Source organism: Pediculus humanus, genomic scaffold (genome assembly GCF_000006295.1).
Source record: "Pediculus humanus corporis 1103172107403 genomic scaffold, whole genome shotgun sequence".
Classification (NCBI taxonomy): domain Eukaryota; kingdom Metazoa; phylum Arthropoda; class Insecta; order Psocodea; family Pediculidae; genus Pediculus; species Pediculus humanus.
This window is the reverse complement of record NW_002987028.1, coordinates 294,536-312,377: the sequence shown is the minus strand read 5'-3', so window position 1 is coordinate 312,377 and position 17,842 is coordinate 294,536. Positions and strand designations below refer to the sequence as shown.

At 32.3% G+C, this 17,842-nt stretch overlaps 1 protein-coding gene across 1 annotated transcript; it reads right to left on the bottom strand.

Moving 5' to 3' along the window:
- Window positions 1-1,181: 1,181 nt before the first annotated feature.
- On the bottom strand, window positions 1,182-16,581 carry Phum_PHUM055000 (uncharacterized protein; the record flags this gene model as incomplete). The annotated part of the gene is made up of 28 exons (XM_002423327.1): window positions 1,182-1,261; window positions 1,383-1,589; window positions 1,672-1,946; window positions 2,030-2,441; window positions 2,518-2,698; window positions 2,778-3,131; window positions 3,598-3,690; window positions 3,814-3,953; window positions 4,509-4,676; window positions 4,863-5,022; window positions 5,108-5,832; window positions 5,921-6,354; window positions 6,751-7,529; window positions 7,616-7,819; window positions 7,888-8,204; window positions 8,311-8,483; window positions 8,565-8,755; window positions 8,837-8,979; window positions 9,077-9,329; window positions 9,446-9,659; window positions 9,745-9,862; window positions 9,955-10,099; window positions 11,099-11,269; window positions 12,110-12,256; window positions 12,591-12,710; window positions 13,262-13,388; window positions 15,789-16,006; window positions 16,495-16,581. The coding sequence occupies 28 exons, from the start codon at window positions 16,579-16,581 to the stop codon at window positions 1,182-1,184; spliced, it is 6,636 nt and encodes a 2,211-aa protein (XP_002423372.1).
- Window positions 16,582-17,842: the final 1,261 nt, after the last annotated feature.

Genomic DNA, 17,842 nt, shown 5'->3' with positions numbered 1-17,842 from the left:
TCGTGTGCAATGCATACGCCGCCATTTGTCTTTTCCAAACCCCCCCCCCCAAGTAAACTTTTACGAAGCGTTTTGGAAAAACTTACGGGGATGGTGCAAAGAGTAAAATTTTTTTTTTTTTTTTTTTGAATTCCGGAAGTTTGACCTCAAGTAAACGACTATCGATCGATCGATCGATCAATCGATCAATCAATCAATCACGCCGCGAGAACGAATGTACTTTTTCTTTTCTTTCTTTCTTACTCTCCTGACCAAACTCGAACCTTCGGAAGTCTGCGAGTGGATAATCGCCTTTTGAAACGATTTAAAATTCTTTTGACGTTTTTCATCGACATCAAAGACGCCGAAAAAGGAAAAAGGGGGGAGGGGAAAAAAGATGGTAAATAATTAAATACCTTAAATGATTTACCAATAATTGATTTATCCTTTGACCCCGATTTGACCCCGACGAGAAAAACAAAAAAAAAAATTAATTCCGTCTTTATTTAATGTTAAAAAACATTCCTATAAGAGGGGTAGCCGGGGGAGGCAGAGAGAGAGGGAGGAAAATCGATATTGATTTCCATCGATCGATTTAACATATTCATAATAATAATAATAATAATAATAATAATAATAATAATAATTTTATAATTATTTCCATTCAAGCAAGATCTTCGTCGAATTTAATTTATTAAAAGAAAAAAAAAACACGAATCCCCCCCATCAATCCCCCCAATTTTCATCAATTAAAAATTTAATAAATAAATCTCTTCTCGTCCGGAATAAAATGGCCGACGGTCGCAAACTCATCAACGGAAAATTATTTATTATTATTATTATTATTATTAGAAAATTAATTTTTTCGTAAAAAAAAAAAAAAATAAAAGCGACGAATGAATGAATTACTTACGATGAGTATCAATAATAATAATTAATTAAAATAATTAAAGACCGCGAAAAGACGTGCGTGGGATAAAAGTGAGAAAGAGAGAGATGGAAAACTCGTAACAGGTTGAAAAACAGCCAAAGGCGAGACAGAGAGAGAAAAAAATCAATTTTCAATCAAAATAATAACGTTAATCGAATTTTACTAATCACGTCGTTATCACTTACAAAAAAAAAATGTGCGCGCCAACATAAAAAAACATTAATAAATAATAAAAGTCTATTAAAAAAGAAAGGCGTGTTTATGTTTATGTTTATGTTTTTAAAATCCAACGAGTGTTATATATACGTCTATCTACTCGTAATATTTTAAAGACTTGGGATCGTAAATTATCTTAGATGGGGGGAGGGGGGAAATTGAAATTAATTATAAGTAGTCGCGTGATTGATAATGAAACACTCTCGCAACTCGAAATTTTACAGATAATAATAATAATAATAATGATAAAACTTACCTTTTAGTATTTTGGAATCGATCGAAATAAAAGCGATAAAATAAAATAAAAAATAAATTAATAAACTCACCTCCGTGTTGATTTTTTTATATTCTTCGTCGTCTTCGTCAACTTCAAAATACAATTCCATCGTCGTGATGGACACGACACCCGGAGCAACGATACCGGGTGCTATCAATTTCGCTTTCGTGCTTATATTTACCGGACCTGAAAAAAATTTTTTTTTTTATCGAGAGATAAACAAACGGAAAAAGAAGGTTTAAGACATAGAGTGCAACCGAAAACTCACCAGCCAGATCGGCATCCAAATCTCTATCGTCGGTTAAAAGTTCGCTGTCGTCCATCAAATCCGAGGATTGTATGTGCTGTTGCTGCGAGCGAGAAGCGGCAAGTTGAGCGTGAAATTCTTCACGGGCCTGTAGGATTGCATCCTCTGGAGCACCGTGTTCGAGCGCGGCTTTCAACGTCGCTTCGGGATGACTCGAACCGAGAGGATTGTGAACAAAACGTTTTCGTCGTCTCGCATCGTCTTCCCACGCATCCAATTTCCAAAACTCTACACTTCTGTAATGACAGTAATGATATTAGTAAAAACAATAATAGTAATAATCATAAGTGTATCGTCAAAAAAGAGGCATGTTAGTTACTTCGTGACGTGTGAATCCATGCAACCCCACGCTCCGTATTTATTACTCATAATGTTTTTAATTTTTTCTAAAAGTCTCGATGCGATTACGTTGTCCCGTCTTCTCGCAGCCGTTATCAAATGGTCGCACATCCTTTCTTCTTCTCTCCTTTCGAGAAGTGTTTGAGCGCATTGGGTTTCAAAATCGGCATGTTTGAGAACGTCGTCGGCTCTCATTCGGTTCAATATGAATTCGGCTTCGTTGGCAACTCGAACTATGTGATCTTTCATGGCGTGGGACAAAAGTCTACCCTCGTTGATCAATTCAATGAAAGCCAAACCCGCGTGTTTTTGAAGGGAATTTTGCCATTCTTGCGAGCACAAAAGCATGACCAATTCGACGACGCTCGTGCTGTTTTTAAAAGTGGTCAAACCTAAAAAATTTTTTCATATGGCTTTATTCGGGGGGGTGCTACGGAGGATTCTCTCGAAGGAAAAGAATCACCTTACCCTTTCCTTCCATTAATAATTCTTGACCGTGAGAACCGACCAACGTTTTCGATAGAAACGATGCGAAATCGATCATTATTTCTCTTAGTAGAGGGCAAACGGAACCCAAAGCCGTTTCTAATTTTTGCGTCAATGATGCTTCTCTTGACGGTGTGGGAATGGGAAGATGATCGACCAAATTCTATGCAAAAATTTTATGATTTTCGTGGGGGGAAAAAAAAAAAAAAATTCGACGGTTTCCAAATAAAATATATTTTTACCTTGATGGCTAAATCTTCCGGACTCGAGGTGGAATGTGAGGAATGATATTCGCTCGGTATTCGAACGACCGAAATTTCCTGTTTTGGTTTTTCTCCTCTTTCGTTAACGACTCCTTGCATATTTCCATCCATGTTGTCCATTCCGTGCACGTGATTCAAAGACATGTTTTTCACATTTTTATTATTTACATCTCCATCGTCGTTTAAATTAACGTCCGTCCACGTGTCTTCATTCCCCGATTTTTTCCCACTCCCGTTTTCCATATTCGATTCCATATCTGAATTCCTTTCGATTTCGACTCTCGTCGATGAAGAAGAACAACCTCTTGACTCTTCCCCAATGTCTTCTCCATTCTGCGAGTGAAAATTTATAAAAAAAATATACGAATCATTATCGCGACACTTCTTCACCAAAAAATTTAAAGAAAAGAAATTTTAAAAAAAAGTAAAAAGTAAAATGGCGGCCGAGGGTTTTAGGGTTTCAGGGTCGGAACAATCTCGCTTTTTACGAAATAACTAATTCCTAATAATAATAATAATAATAATAATAATAATAATAATAATAATAATAATAATAATAAGTTTTTTTTAAACGTACAAAAAAGCGAATTATCAGCAACAAAAAACAAAAAAAAAAGCAACGACATGTTCGGATTGATTGATTGAGGATGACAAAAAATTTCATGCTAGGTATAAAAAAAAAAAAAAGTAAAAAATCTTTTCGAAAAACTGGGGGGGGGGGGAAGGGGCGAGGGACGAAAAAAAAGCAGTTACAAAAAAAAAATAAAAAAAAAAAAAGTACCTTTAGAAAAGAATTGACGCGATCTGTTTGGGAAATGGGCCTCAAACTTGATTCCATTTCGTAACAACCGTGATTAATTGCAGACGATCTTTGCCTATTACAAGGCAATTGCTACCAATATTAAAGAGTTAATGTTTTTTTTTAATGTTAACGAGAGGGAGAGAGAAATATAGATAGATAGATAGAGAGAAAGAGAGAGATGAAAAACCTTAAAAATATTCAATCAAATCTTACCCGAATCGATGATGGACCGTTTGTTGCTGCGGGAGCGTTTGTTTCGTGATCAGCTAATACCGACGGATTATTTTCACCGACGACAATGACTTCGTATTCGCTTTCTTCTTCGCAACCCCCCAGTTTGTTGGCGTTTGTAACTGAAAACAAACAAACTTTCATTTAAAAAAAAAAAAAACAAACATAACGTATATATATAAAAAACAAACAAACTAAAAAAAAAATTACAAAAATTATTAATTTTTTCACTTTTTTTTAAAAAAATGAAAGCAATCAAAAGCATGCAGTGGAATAAGACAAAACTTTTATTATTATTATCATCTTTTTTTTGGCTTTATTAAAATATTAATAATAATAATAAAAAAAAAAGAAAGCTCAATAATAAAGTAAAAAAATTATCTATGGATAAACAAAAAAAAACTTCACTACTACCTTCTTTTTTTTCTCTCTCTCTCTCTTTCTCTCTCTCATTCTCATTCTAAAGGAAGACAGAAAAGAAGAAAAAAAACAAAAAAAAAAACGAAAAAAAAAATGTTTTTCCAATCAGTGGTCCTTTTTAAATCGTGCAAACAACAAAAAAAAGAAAAAGAAGAAAAAAACTAAAAAAAAAAACAAAACGAAAAAGAATAAACAGCAGAAGAAAAAAAATTATTCTTCATGTATGAATGTTGTGTTTTTATTTTTTTCTTTTTTACCTTGATGATTCGGTCTAATATGCCTCGAGGTGTTATTTTTAATAACGATATTACTCCTGGGAGGCTGGGGTCTGGGAGGAAAAGAAGAAGGATGTTGATGAGTACCCGGTAGAAATTGTGGGTAAACATGATGGGACCACTGATGAAACAACGGTCGAGATCCGTTTTCTTTACAGCAGCGTGAAAAATTATACATAGTTCAAATTGTGTCTGTGTCTGCGTGTTATGTATGGGCTTTTCTTTTTCTTTTTTTTTTTAAACCCACGCGTAATATCGTAATAGTAAGCCGTGCCAGAAATAAATTTTATTTTTCAAAAAAAAAAACAATAAAAGTCGTCATTGAATCGAATTTACCTGAAGATGTAGATTCTTCGGCCGGCGGTATGGGTGGCGGACTAGGTTCGCCCCTGATCGAAACCGGTGGTTCTAAAATATCTCTGTATTTGGACACCATGAGAACGGTTATGAAATAAACAATGGCGAGAGATAAAAATTGTGCTTGCTTGGTTTCTTCCTGCAAAAAAAAAGAAAAATTTTTTTCTTTATCTCGCTATTATTATCATTATTATTACTAAAGAATGTGGGGGCGGTGCACGTACCATGTCGCGATATATGACCGCTCTGAGACGGTTAACGTCCATGTCTTGAAGTAATTTATCGGGGTCTTTAACTGGACTCGATTGCGTCGTCACGTTATCCACGAGATTTTTCGATGTCGTTTGAGCTCCCCGAATAAGAGAATGAATTTTGCTTTGAGAATCTAAGGGTGGTAAGGCAGAAAATTTTCTGATTCTTTCCTTGCATTCCAAACAATTTCTCACGGCGCATGTGCAAACCAATCTTAAACACTGTCTCAATATCCCGCCGCTCGACATGTTTTTCTCGGCTTCCAACTCTCCGAAATTAAGCGATGATGCAAATATGAGCATGTCGGCCATGCTCACGAGTCTTTGTAGAAACGAAACCGCGACTTCTATGGGCATTCCCTGCGTGGGTTCCATAACGTCGAGTTCGCTGTTGGGACTCGTTGCGCTCGCCAAGAGGGGCAACAATCCTCCGCATGCTATTATCAAATTATCCGCCAATTGCGATATCAAGTGAACGGTGTTCACAACAAATATGGCGTTTTCTCCGCTGTTGACGAATTCCAAAACGGATTTGGTCGAATGACTCCTCCAAACTTGTATATCCGTTTCTAATGAGAAAAGAACGTCGGAAAGCAAACGTTGATGAATGTACGACCATTTAAATTCGGGAATTCGAAACGGTGGCCTCGTCGGACCGGGTGAAAACATGTGACGCGATCCAGACTTTGAATAAGGCTCTGGAAACAAACAAACAAACAAACAATCTAACAAACAAAAAATTTAATGATTTTATATAATTACAAAATAAAAAAAATAAAAACTAACCAAATTGAGTTGGATCAACTTGAGTGCTCGTGCTCGAATTTAAATTTCTTTCACCGCCATCGTTAAAATCTCTTTCTTGAATATTTTCTTGAATTTTTTCTTCTTCTTCTTCTTTATTACATTCCTCGTAACCACCACCACCACTACCTCCTCCTCCACCATAATATCCACTTTTTATAATGACTTCATTTTCGGAAAAGTTAACATTTTCTTCGAAAGTGAGAGACGTCGTATCCGTAACACCGCTCGACATAAATTCACTTTTTCTCATTCCCTCCGGTTGTTGTGATTGTTGTTGTTGTTGTTCTCCTTTCGGCGAACCATTATGATTCGAACAATTATTTTCATTCAATGTTTCTTCTCCATTGGACGGCAAATCTGAATTTTTTTTTTCTGATAATTGCACTAAATTATCTATAACAGTGACGGCGCTGCTGTTATTTAAATTATTATTATTATTATTATTATTAATATTATTATTAACACTATATTCTACATTCGTATAACTATTGTTATTTATATTGTTATTGTTATTGTTATAATTATTATTATTATTATTATTATTATTATTATTATTATTAACGGTATTAGTCTTAATACTATTTGATTGCCCGGTGTCATTGATACTTTGAATTTGGACGTTTTCATTTATAAAATTATTGTAATTAATATTATTATTAATGGTATTTAAATTGGCACTTTCGCTTAATTTATTACTATCATCACTTTGACATTTAACATTGGAAATCTCTTCGTTATCGTCATTATCATCATCATCATCATCATCATGTTTTTCATTTCCGCTTTTCATTCCATTCGTTTCAATCGACTCGACAATTTTTCCTTTTTCTTCTTCTATTGTTTCTTTACAACAATTATTATCATTAATCGATGGACTAGATGGATTTTCTAAACCGTTTGAATTCATAGTTTCTTCTTTGACGTTTGTGCAATTTTCCGGTGTCGTTATTTTATCATTTTCCGGAGTCAATGTCGTGTCATCGGAATCGCAACAAAACGTTTCTGACACGTCTAAATCCGCAGGAACGGATTTGATCGAATTGCATTCGAAATTTTCCGTTATGTTTTGTATTATATCACTAATGACTTCTCGAACTATTTGCGAACTGTCATCCATTTCGATTATTTCCGTTTCCGTTTCATCATCGTCATTTCCTAATTTTACTTCGGGTAAAGAAACGTCCTCGGAATCATCATTCTTTGTTTCTTTCATTTCTTTTTCAACATCAACGGAATCGAGAAGTAACGGTTCTCTTTTAACTTCCGTATCCGTTTCTTTTTTATCATTTTCGTGAGTGTAATTGTTAGTTTTGAGGATATCAGAAGACAAATTTACATCTTTATCCTTTTCTATTTCGTTATCGTCGTCGTCGTCAGGAGTTTTAACGATTTTTTCCGAATTTGAATTTTTTTCGTTCGGAGAATTTTCGCGAAAAGATTTTCCGGTCGTTTTGTTTAAATTATCCGCGAACGATTCTTCCGCCGTTTCGAGTAAAGAAGGCTGCTGTGATTTTTCCACGTACGCGGAAGGTATCAAACCGTTTTCTGCATTCATTTCGCAATTGCATATTTCATTTCCTTTTGCCATCTTTAAAAAAAAAAAAAAAAAAAACTTTCCTAAATTTTCCTCGTTAACGCGACAATTTTTAATTTTTAAATAAAAATTTTCCAAACCTTATTTTCAGCATCGGGATTGTTACTCCATCCGGGTTGTTGAAAATTGTTACTTCCCTGAGCACTTTGTTGTTGATCCCAACCGGATATTGTGCTTATGGGTCTCTGTTGTCTAACGGCCGGATCGGTTATGTTATCCGACCTTTGCTTTTCGTAATGTTCGTACATTTGTGCAAATTGAAGTTTGAATTCTTCGTAGGATACCTGTCGGAAAACAAACATTTCATTAACATCCCCATTTTTCCCCCAATTTTTTTTTTTTACCCTTTTACCTTTGAATGAACGATGGCCAATGTATCGACCCAAACTCTCCATCCGCCGTATTCGTGTTTGATTGCGTGATGCAACAACAACCGAAACAACGAATAAACCATATCCGATATTTTTTGCTCTTCTGACGTTTTCGGATGAATGTAAGCCATTGCTATGAGCCATTCTTGCCAAACGGACATTTGCAAAACCGTTCTCCTGTTTTCACGATTGTTATTGCAAAGCAAAGTCATATCGGATAAGAATAATTTTTTCACTTCCAATAATTGCTCCGATTGTTTGGATTGACGAATCAACGTCGCGACAACTTTAAGAATCACTTTAAAAAAAAACAGACGTTCTCATTTTATTTCGGAAAAACTCATCATGAAAGTAAAAAAAAAATATATATTAAAAGAAAATTTATTCACTCGGATTTTCCAAACGAAAATGCGATTCCGGTTCACTGTGTCTCGTATATAAAATCTGTTGGCTTATGTGTTCGGTCATGATTTCGTAGAGAACGTTGTAAGTGGGCAAAGTTAAAACTTCATCGTTTACCAATAATTGCTCTGCTAGTAAAGTGTATAAATTGAACGGACTCATAACGTCGTACTTCCTTCTGAAATTTTTTTTAAAAAATTTAGAAGGGATTCATCGACTCGACCCACCCCCCCCCCTCAAAAAAAGGAAAACTAACTTATGAGTAGATCTGCTGAGGAAAAATCCCAAAAGTTTCAAAGCTTGCAATCGTATGAGTTGACTCTCGGAAGCTAAAAGTTTAAAAACCGTTCGAACTCCTTGTTTAGCATCAAAAGCAGGTACCATGGCAGCCGGATGTTCCGACATCAACGAGATCAACATTTGCAGGACGTCGTGTAAATTTTCATCCTGCGAAAAAAAATGATGACGTCATTATGACGATCACTTATGACCGTTATTTTTATTTTTTTGAATATGAATCCAACTCACTTCGTGCATCGTAGTTAAATAATTTAAAATACTTTGTAATTCGTCATCTTTGACACCGTTGCCAAGCATGACTAATTGTTTTAAAAACAATAAAATATAAGCTCGAATAGCGAGAATGTCTTTTTGAGGAGGTCTGGGACCATCTGAAAGAACAACAACAACAACAACAATTACCGTAATAATCATAATAATAATAATAATAATAATTATTCATTTGAAAAGATATAGGTGTCGCATTACCCAGACCCTTGGGAGTGATTCCGCTTTTGGCTCTGGGATTAACAACCCAATAGTAATACTTTAGCGTGTGAACCGTTTGTAATACTGTCGATACTCTTCGAACGTTTGAATAAATTTGCGTGTCCGCTAAGAATTCGGTTGCCAAATAAGAATACAGCCTTGTTTGGACGGGTGCCGGGGTGTATATCCACAGTGCGGGATTAAATAAAACATGATCTAATAACTGCCACGTTAAAAATGAAAAACAAAATAACTGACATTAACATTAGACTTCTGTTCTTGTACAAAAATTTCAAATTGTAATATTTTCCTTTTATTAGTGGGAAAACAAACAAACACAAACAAAAGGAAATCTTTTAGATCGGATACCTGTTTGAGTAAGAGTTCGTTATTGGAACTCAAACAAGTCACAAGATATTTCGTCAAGTTGAGGAAAGAATCTAAAACTTCGATTGTTAAATGCTGTCGCGAAGAACGTTGCAACATGTAACTGATAACTAAGAAACCTCTGTTTTGAATCATGTGCTGTTGAACTGTGTGTGAACTTTCAACTAATTCGCATATAAATCCTAACAATTTAAAGCTATAATGATAATAATAATAATTAATCGTTGATGTCCTTTAAAATAATAATAATAATAATAATAATAAGAGTGTAAAACCATTACCAAAGTGACGAATCGCGTTTGGAATCGTATGGGAGATCAAGTTGCGAAAATAATGGAAACAATACTTGAATGCCACCGATAGAATTGAGCGTGCTGTGGATGGAATGGGTAATTATGGCTTTCACGTCCTAAAAAATTTAATTAAATCATCATTTACATCATCATCATCATCATCATCATCGTAAAAAAAAATTATATTTTCTTCTGAACTCACTTGAAGCATGAGAGCGTGAGGTGTATGTACAAAATAAGACACATTTCCTTTTGGAGCTGCTTGCAAGCACAATTGACCATCCGTTGCGACCGGATTGTACATGAAAACAATGGCCGACGATAATTTTCCATCGTATAATACCTAAAGTGATAAATTACGAAATAAAAAACAAATTCGTTCATCTGTCATCAAACAAAAAAAAAAAAAAAAACTACGTCTTAAATCTACAAAACTACAACAAAAACAAAAACAAACAATAATCGAATTCATTGTGAATCGTGTTGCGAATGCAATAAAAATAAAAACAATTCAAAAAAGGCGCCAAATTTAAAAAAAAATGAATGGAAAAACGTGCGTGCAATCAGTCATTTATCATCATTATTATTATTATTTTAAGAAATTACCTTACCTTACGCGCACCGTGAATGATATCCCGATAATAAGATAGATATTGATTTATTACCCCCCCCCCGGTAATAAATAATTTTTTTTTATCATTTAAATTGATAAGAATTCTAGTTCGACAAAATCCAGTAATAAAAAAAATCCTATTATTATTATTATTATTAGTATTAATTTTAAAAATAAAATCGATCGGAAAAAAAATCAATTAGTGATTAAAACATTGGAGACTTTTTCCCCTTCCCTTTCCCTTCCCCACCCCTAACACGTGAATATTAATAATAATAATAATAATAATAATAATAATAATAATAATAATAATAATAATAATAATAATAATAATAATAATCGATTCCATTCGAAAAACAAAGTGACATTAGTGGCTTCCGGCCAAAAAAAAGAAAAAAAAAGTAATTATTTTATCCAGACGATTAAATTTTTTCCATAAAATCCAACGCAAAATCATGGCTACCAAGCAAAATAATAATATTAATAATAATAATAATAATAAATGTCAGAAATATATATAGTCCAAACAATGGTACGGTTTTTCTATAGATAAAAACAAACAAACAAACAATAATAATAATCATAATTACGAAACAAACTCTTCTTCCATCATGTGATCAAATTCATTTATAAATTTAAAAACAAAAAATTTAATAGATTGGTGCCACGACGACGTGGCAGGAAAACGTGTAAAAAAAAAAAAAAAAGAAAAAAAAATGGCATGCTCACACTTTTTGAAGCTTCATCTAAAACAACAAGCGGGCACAACAATGCATTTCGTAGTTCGGGATTTTCAAGCTCTCCTACTGTCGTATACGGACTCATAAGAAGATCCCCACTCACCCTTTTGTGATTATCGGGAAGGCTTAAAGTGCACTCGTTGTCGAAACGGAATTGGCTCTGAACGACGACGACGACGACGACGACGTTTGTTTTTCCCAACGCGAGCGGGTAAAAAAAAAAAATCATCATCATCATCATCATTATTATCATTTTTTTTGTTGATGATATTTAATATTATATAAATATTTGTTATTAATAATATTTATCAAATTCAATAATTTTATTGAAAAAAAGTGGTTTTAAATAACAAAAATCGAATTCGGAGGGACAGGGGAAGGGAGGGGAGGGGCAACATCCCGGAAAAAATAAAAAGGGAAAGGAGGAGGAGGAGGAGAAAGAGGGAGAAACAATTTTATTTGTTCGTTTCGGAGAGAGTAATTATTACATCGTATACAAGTCGAAGTAACAAAGTTCATCAATCAAACAAAAAACAAACGACAAATGGGAAGGGAGAATGGGAGATTTCCACCCCCTATTGTTTTCCCTCCCTTCCCCCTCCACCTCCCCACCGATTCGTTTTTCGAACGATGATGAAAACGTCAATTTTCAAAAAAAAAAAAAAAAAAAAAAGTTTTTTTTTTACGAGTATATCGTTTTCTGAATGAACATAATTAATTTTATTACCGTAAAAACATTTACATGAGATTTTTTTATTTTCGATCGGATTTCAAAAAAAAAAAATTTGCCCTTTTCTTCCGCCATCTTTTTTTTTTTTTTTTTTATTAAAAAAGATTAATTAAAGGCCATTCAAAAAAATATTTTTTTCTTTCCCCACCCCCCGTTCGTCACGTTTTCAAGTTCGAAAAAAGAAAAAAAGATTTTTTTTTTTCTTGTAATTCTAAATGAAAAAAAAAAAAAAAAAAAAAAAAACCGGAAATAATAATAAAAGTAACAAACTTTGTATCCCGGACCGAGGCGATGCATGGCGCAGATTTGCTGCGTGTTGAGAGCCTCGGAAAAAAGATAAATTGCCGCCATTTGACCGCAGAAAACTCTTTCTTCGTCCAATTCTGGCGTTGCTCCGATGTAACATTTGTCGTAGGGCTACGAAAAAATAAAAACGAGTTAATAAATCACGAGTAATTTTTCTCCTCTTTCTGCCCCTACCCCCCTTTCTCTCTTCCCCCACGAGTATTAATAATAATAATAATAATAATAATTAAGTAATAATTTGTTTCATGATTATTATTTTCCTTTGGGAAATTTATCTAAAAAATATTTATATATATATTTACGAGAGAGAGAGAATTAATGTGTGAATTTATACCTTTTCGCATATAAATCAAATGGGAGTGGGGGGGTCCAGAGAGAGAGGCCCTCCCTCTCTCTGGTGCGGGAGGAGGGGGTTTAATGAAAAATTTTTTCCTTTTTGACTTACGTCGTTCGTCGATACGAACCAAACCATTTCCGTACTCGATGCTAGCTGACCGTTGACGAGACATTTTATTTCGCTTTTCGTCCATCTGTTGTATATGTAAACGACGGCTATCATGTACCACTGTGAAAAAAATGAATGAATGATTAAAAGTTTGCTGCTGATGCTGTATCAATTTAAGATAGGTGTGGACAAGCACTCGCATTCGCACACGCACACACGCACACGTAAATCGATAAAGTACAATAAAAACCGTTAAAATAAGAAGGAGGAAGACAAAAGCGGTGGCGTAACATGGCAGAGAATATACATATATAAAAAAAGTAAGTTTATAATTAAAAAGGGACTTAATTAAAGGATTTTAACAAAAGGGTTTAATTAAAGGCACGCACACGCACGCACGCACACACATACAACATAAACCTTTACCAACTTTTATACGGTGAATTTTACGGTTTAAACACATCACGAGGAGAGAGAAAAAAGGAAAAAAAGAAAGAATGAAAATGGATGATGATGATGATGGCTTCGAATGAATTTTTTTCAAAACTTTTTCCGTCAATGAACGAACGAACGAACGAATGAAAGAAAGGAAAAAGAGGAGGGAAAAAGAGAAGGAGGAAAAGAGAAGGAACATAATTTTATTTTGTTTTTTTTTTTTTTGAAAAACTTACTTTCCTAGGTTGAAATTCATATTTGACGCAATGTTGAAAACCTTTTCCTTTGACTTTCATTGATGTTAAAACAAGACAATTTCCAACGAAATGAGCTGAATAACCGACTCCTTTACTCGTTTTGAAACTGTAAAATCAATGATGATAAAATGAAATGAGTTTATCGAGAGAGAGAGAGAGAAAGAGAGAGAAAAAGAAAATCAAAATGGATTAAAAAAAAAAAAAATTAAATTCTTTAAAAAGAGTATCAAAAACATTTTTTTTTTTTTTTTTTTGGGAGAAAATTTTCATTTTCAAAAGAAGAAAATTTTGATGAACGCGGCGGCTAACCAGACGCAATCAAAAAACTTTTTTAATTTTAATGAAAAGATTTAACTCGTAAGATAGACAGAGATAGAGAGAGAAAGAGAGAAAGAGAGAGAGAGAGAGAGAGAGAGAGAGAGAGAGAAACGGAAAATTTTTCATTTTTGTCGCCGGATACAACATTACAAAATTACCATATTGTTATCATCATATTCTTCTTATCGTTTTCATTGTGATACGTCACAATAATAATAATAATAATGCTAAAATTTTCACGACCTTAAATTTTCTTTTTTTTTTTTTTAATCACGTGACCGGGAAAATCGAAAACCGTTAAATATTATTAAAAAAAAAAAAAAAGAAAAAATTAAAAGAAAAAGAAAAAAAAATTCAAAAACTTAATTTTCTTTCTATCTTTCTTTTCATTTCTCTTCCTCTCTCTCTTTTTCAGTCTCTCCGTCTTCTGCTTTAAATTTCTAATAAAATTATGCGTGAAAGACGACAAAAAAGATAGATAGATAGATAGATGGATAGATGGAAGATAGAAAGGAAAGTTAAAATTAAATTAAAAATTAAAATATTATTAAATTTAAATAATTTTTTCTTTAACAAATCGACTTATTATTATTAAGACGATTCGAATAATAATAATAATAATAATAATAATAATAATAATAATAATAATAATAATAATAATGTTAAAATCATTCGGGTCAAGATTTTCTTTCGTTTTTTCAGTAAAAAAAAAAAAAAAAAAACAAAACAAACAAGATTAGCGATTCTTTTTAAAAAACGATTTTTTCAGTTCAACAAACATTTATAATGAGAATTTTGTTGTTGAAGTTTTCTCGTCTTTTGTTTTTATTCCTCCAGTTGTTGTTGTTGTTTGTTGTTGTTGTTGTTGTTTTAAAAGTCACGGCTCATTCTATTGTAATGGAAAATACTTTTTCAAAAATGAAAATATTCGGCCTTTTTATAATAATAATAATAATAATAATAATAATAATAATAATAATAATAATAATAATAATAATAATAATAATAATAAAGAGTCTGAAAAATTTCCTCCTTAAAGCAATCGAAAAACGTGTTTTTTCTTTTTCTTTTTCTTTTTCTTTTCTTTTCTTTTCTTCCTTTTTTTGTTTTAATGAAAATAATTTTCCAGTCGTGAAAATTCAAGTATGAAAAAAATTTTCTTTCTTTTTTTTCTCTTTTTTCGGAGAAAACTTTTTTTTTTCCCCCCAATTTATGACGTAATCGTATCGATTTCGAATTCGTTTTACAAATTTTTATTTATATTAATAATAATTATGTAAATTTTTGTCGTTGTCTTGTTATTATTATTATTATTATTATTAATAAATCGATTAATAAATATCGATTCGATTGATCGATCGATTTTTATTTACAAGAAAAAAAAATTGGAAAATTCGATTAAGAAAAAAGATTGTTTACGATTTACGTTTGAGATTTTTTTCATATGACGTAACCGTTATCACGTAATCGTTATCATCGCATGTTTTTATTCTTTTCTCTCTCTCTCTCTCTCTCTCTCTATCCTTTTCTCCCTTTAACCCACGTAAGTCGCAAAAAAAAGAAAAAAAATTTAAAAAAAAAAAACTCGTAGAAAAAATTTTGAAAAAAAAAAATTTAATATTACATGAAGAATTTTTTTTTCTTTTTTTTTTTTTTTTTCTGTTTAAGCAACGTTTGCTGGAATTTCGGACTCCCTCCTCTCCCCTTCCCCCCCCCCAAAAAAAACGAAGAAAAAAAAGAAAAATGTTACAAAGATACGAATTTTTTTTTTTTTTTTTTTTTATTATCCGAGTTTTGCAAAAAAAATTTCATTTTTGCGTTTTAATCATTTTTTTTTCTTCCCCTCCCCCCCGTAAAAAAAATCGATATTGAAAAAAGGAAAAAAAACGTTTTTTTTATATTTATTTATTTACTTACTTTCGTTTGGAAAAGAAAAAAAAACGTGTCAATAGAACGATTTCGTTTTTACATTATAAAAAACAAAATTTACGTTCATACGTTTAAATACGTAAAATGTTTCTCTCTTTCTCTCTCTCTCTCTCTCTTGTTCGTTGTATTAAATAAATTATTATTTATTAAAATATCAGTTGGGGAGGGGTGGGGGGTAATTATAACATACGTAAGGTTCTGGAATCGAAAACATTCCAGAGGGAAAAAATAGAACAAAAAAAAAAGAAAAAATTCTCACCAATACAAATAAGGTTTTTCTCTTTCGATGTTAACCGAATTGATCGGATCGAGCCTGAACCAGGTAGTGAAAGTAAAACCGTTTTCGTATGGCCACCTAGCCAGTGGTGGCAGCACAATCGCCGATCCTTTCCTTCCCGGAAAACTGAAAAAAACATCCGGTCCGTTCCTGTGCGGCATTTGACGTAAAACGTTTAAAAGTTTTGCAGAGTGACGAGGCTGTAAAAAAAAAAAAACAACATACTTTATCATCATTATCATAATCGTGAAAAGAGGGAGAGGGGGGAAAAGGAAAACCTACAACCTTCTCAAATTCAATTTATGATGATGATGATAATAATAATAATTCGAATTTGCCGGGATGTGAAATTTAAATATATATAAACGCGGCGATGATAATACACGACGTTGTGTATAAAATATCGATTTTACTTCTAGCAGACGGTTTTTCAACATACTGGCGCCAAATGCTCCATTCGAAATTCATGGACTTTTCCTCACACAAACACACATCCGTGATAATAATAATAATAATTTTTCTTCTCGAATTTTCTATCGATCCATCGATACAAACGAAAAAGACTCACATTTTTAATTCTGCGTAAATAATTTTTACAAGGAAAAAAAATGACAAAGGAAATAAATAAAAGGTCTGTCATCTCTCTCTCTCTCTCTCTTTCTCTTTCTCTCGTTTTAAAAAAACTCACCCATTTTCCATTGTGAGCTTTCATAGCTCCGAAAAGTAATTTCAATTCTTTAACCGTTATGCTGTAGCTTGCGAGTACTCCCAACATTTCGATTAGCAAATCTGTTAAAAGAAAAAGAAAAAAAAATTTATATTTTAAATTTTAAATTTTCCCGCGCAAATTTTCTAATACGGAAAAGGCATTAGTGATAATAGTGATGATGATGATAATGATAATAATAATAAATCCAAAAAGAAGAAAAAGTCTCTTAATAATAATAATTGTTGTTGTTGTTTTAATCGTTTTTCAAACCAGGAAAAACACTTTGAATTAGTTTTTAAATCTTACAAGAAATTATTAATAAATAATTATTATTATTATCATCATCATTATTATTATTAAAATTTTATACGAGAAAAATATAAATGGAGAGGAAAAAATGGAAGGAAAATGGAAGGAAAATGGAAAAAGAAAATATGTATCAAAATTTCAAATTAAATTTTAAAATCAAATCCTGGGAAAAAGCTTAAAAATAATAAGATTTGTTGCCAGAAAAAAAAAAAAAAAAAAAAAATTCACATCGATCGATTTCTAAATATCGCCAAAGGAAATAAACGAATAAGCAATTTTTTTCCCCTTTTTTTTCTTCCTTTTTTTTCCATTTTTATTTATTTTTTTCCTTTTTGGCCACGTTTTTTTTTTTATTTTTTTTTTATTAATTCTTCGAAACGGAAGGCAAGAGCATTAAGGGAAAAGGGTAGGTAGTCGCCGTCGCCGCCGCTTATTGAGAGCTAAAAACGGGGCAGCAGTAAAAAAAAAAAAAATAAAAAAAACGCGGCGGGTCGATAAGAGTGAGAGAGAAAGAGAAAGAAAGAGAGAGATTATCGCTAAATAAAAAAAAAAAAAAATAAATTCATAAATGAGGTTTAAAAAAAAAAAAAAAAAAAAAAAAAAAAAAAAAAAAAACCTCAAATATTTTTGTGATATTATTCTCGTGCCCCGACTTTTTTTATTTTTTATTTTTTAAATTTTTTATTTTGAGTAAATAAACGAAAACGTTTTTAAAAAAAAAAAAAAAAAAAAAAAAAAAAAACGAGGAGGAAAATTGAACGCATTAAAAAAAAAAAACGCTTTGAGCTTTCTGCTTAGACCCCCACCTCCCTCCCTTTCTCTCTATCTCTCCCTTTCACTTTATCTTTCTCTCTCTCTCTTTTTCGTGAAAATCGATGACAAATAAAAGAAAAAAATAAAAATAAAAATAAGTATACATAAATACATGCGTGTGAATGAGCGTTTCTTTTTTTTTGTGCGTGCGTACTCGTGTGCGTAAATAACGCAACTCAAACTTTAATAAATAATAATAATAATA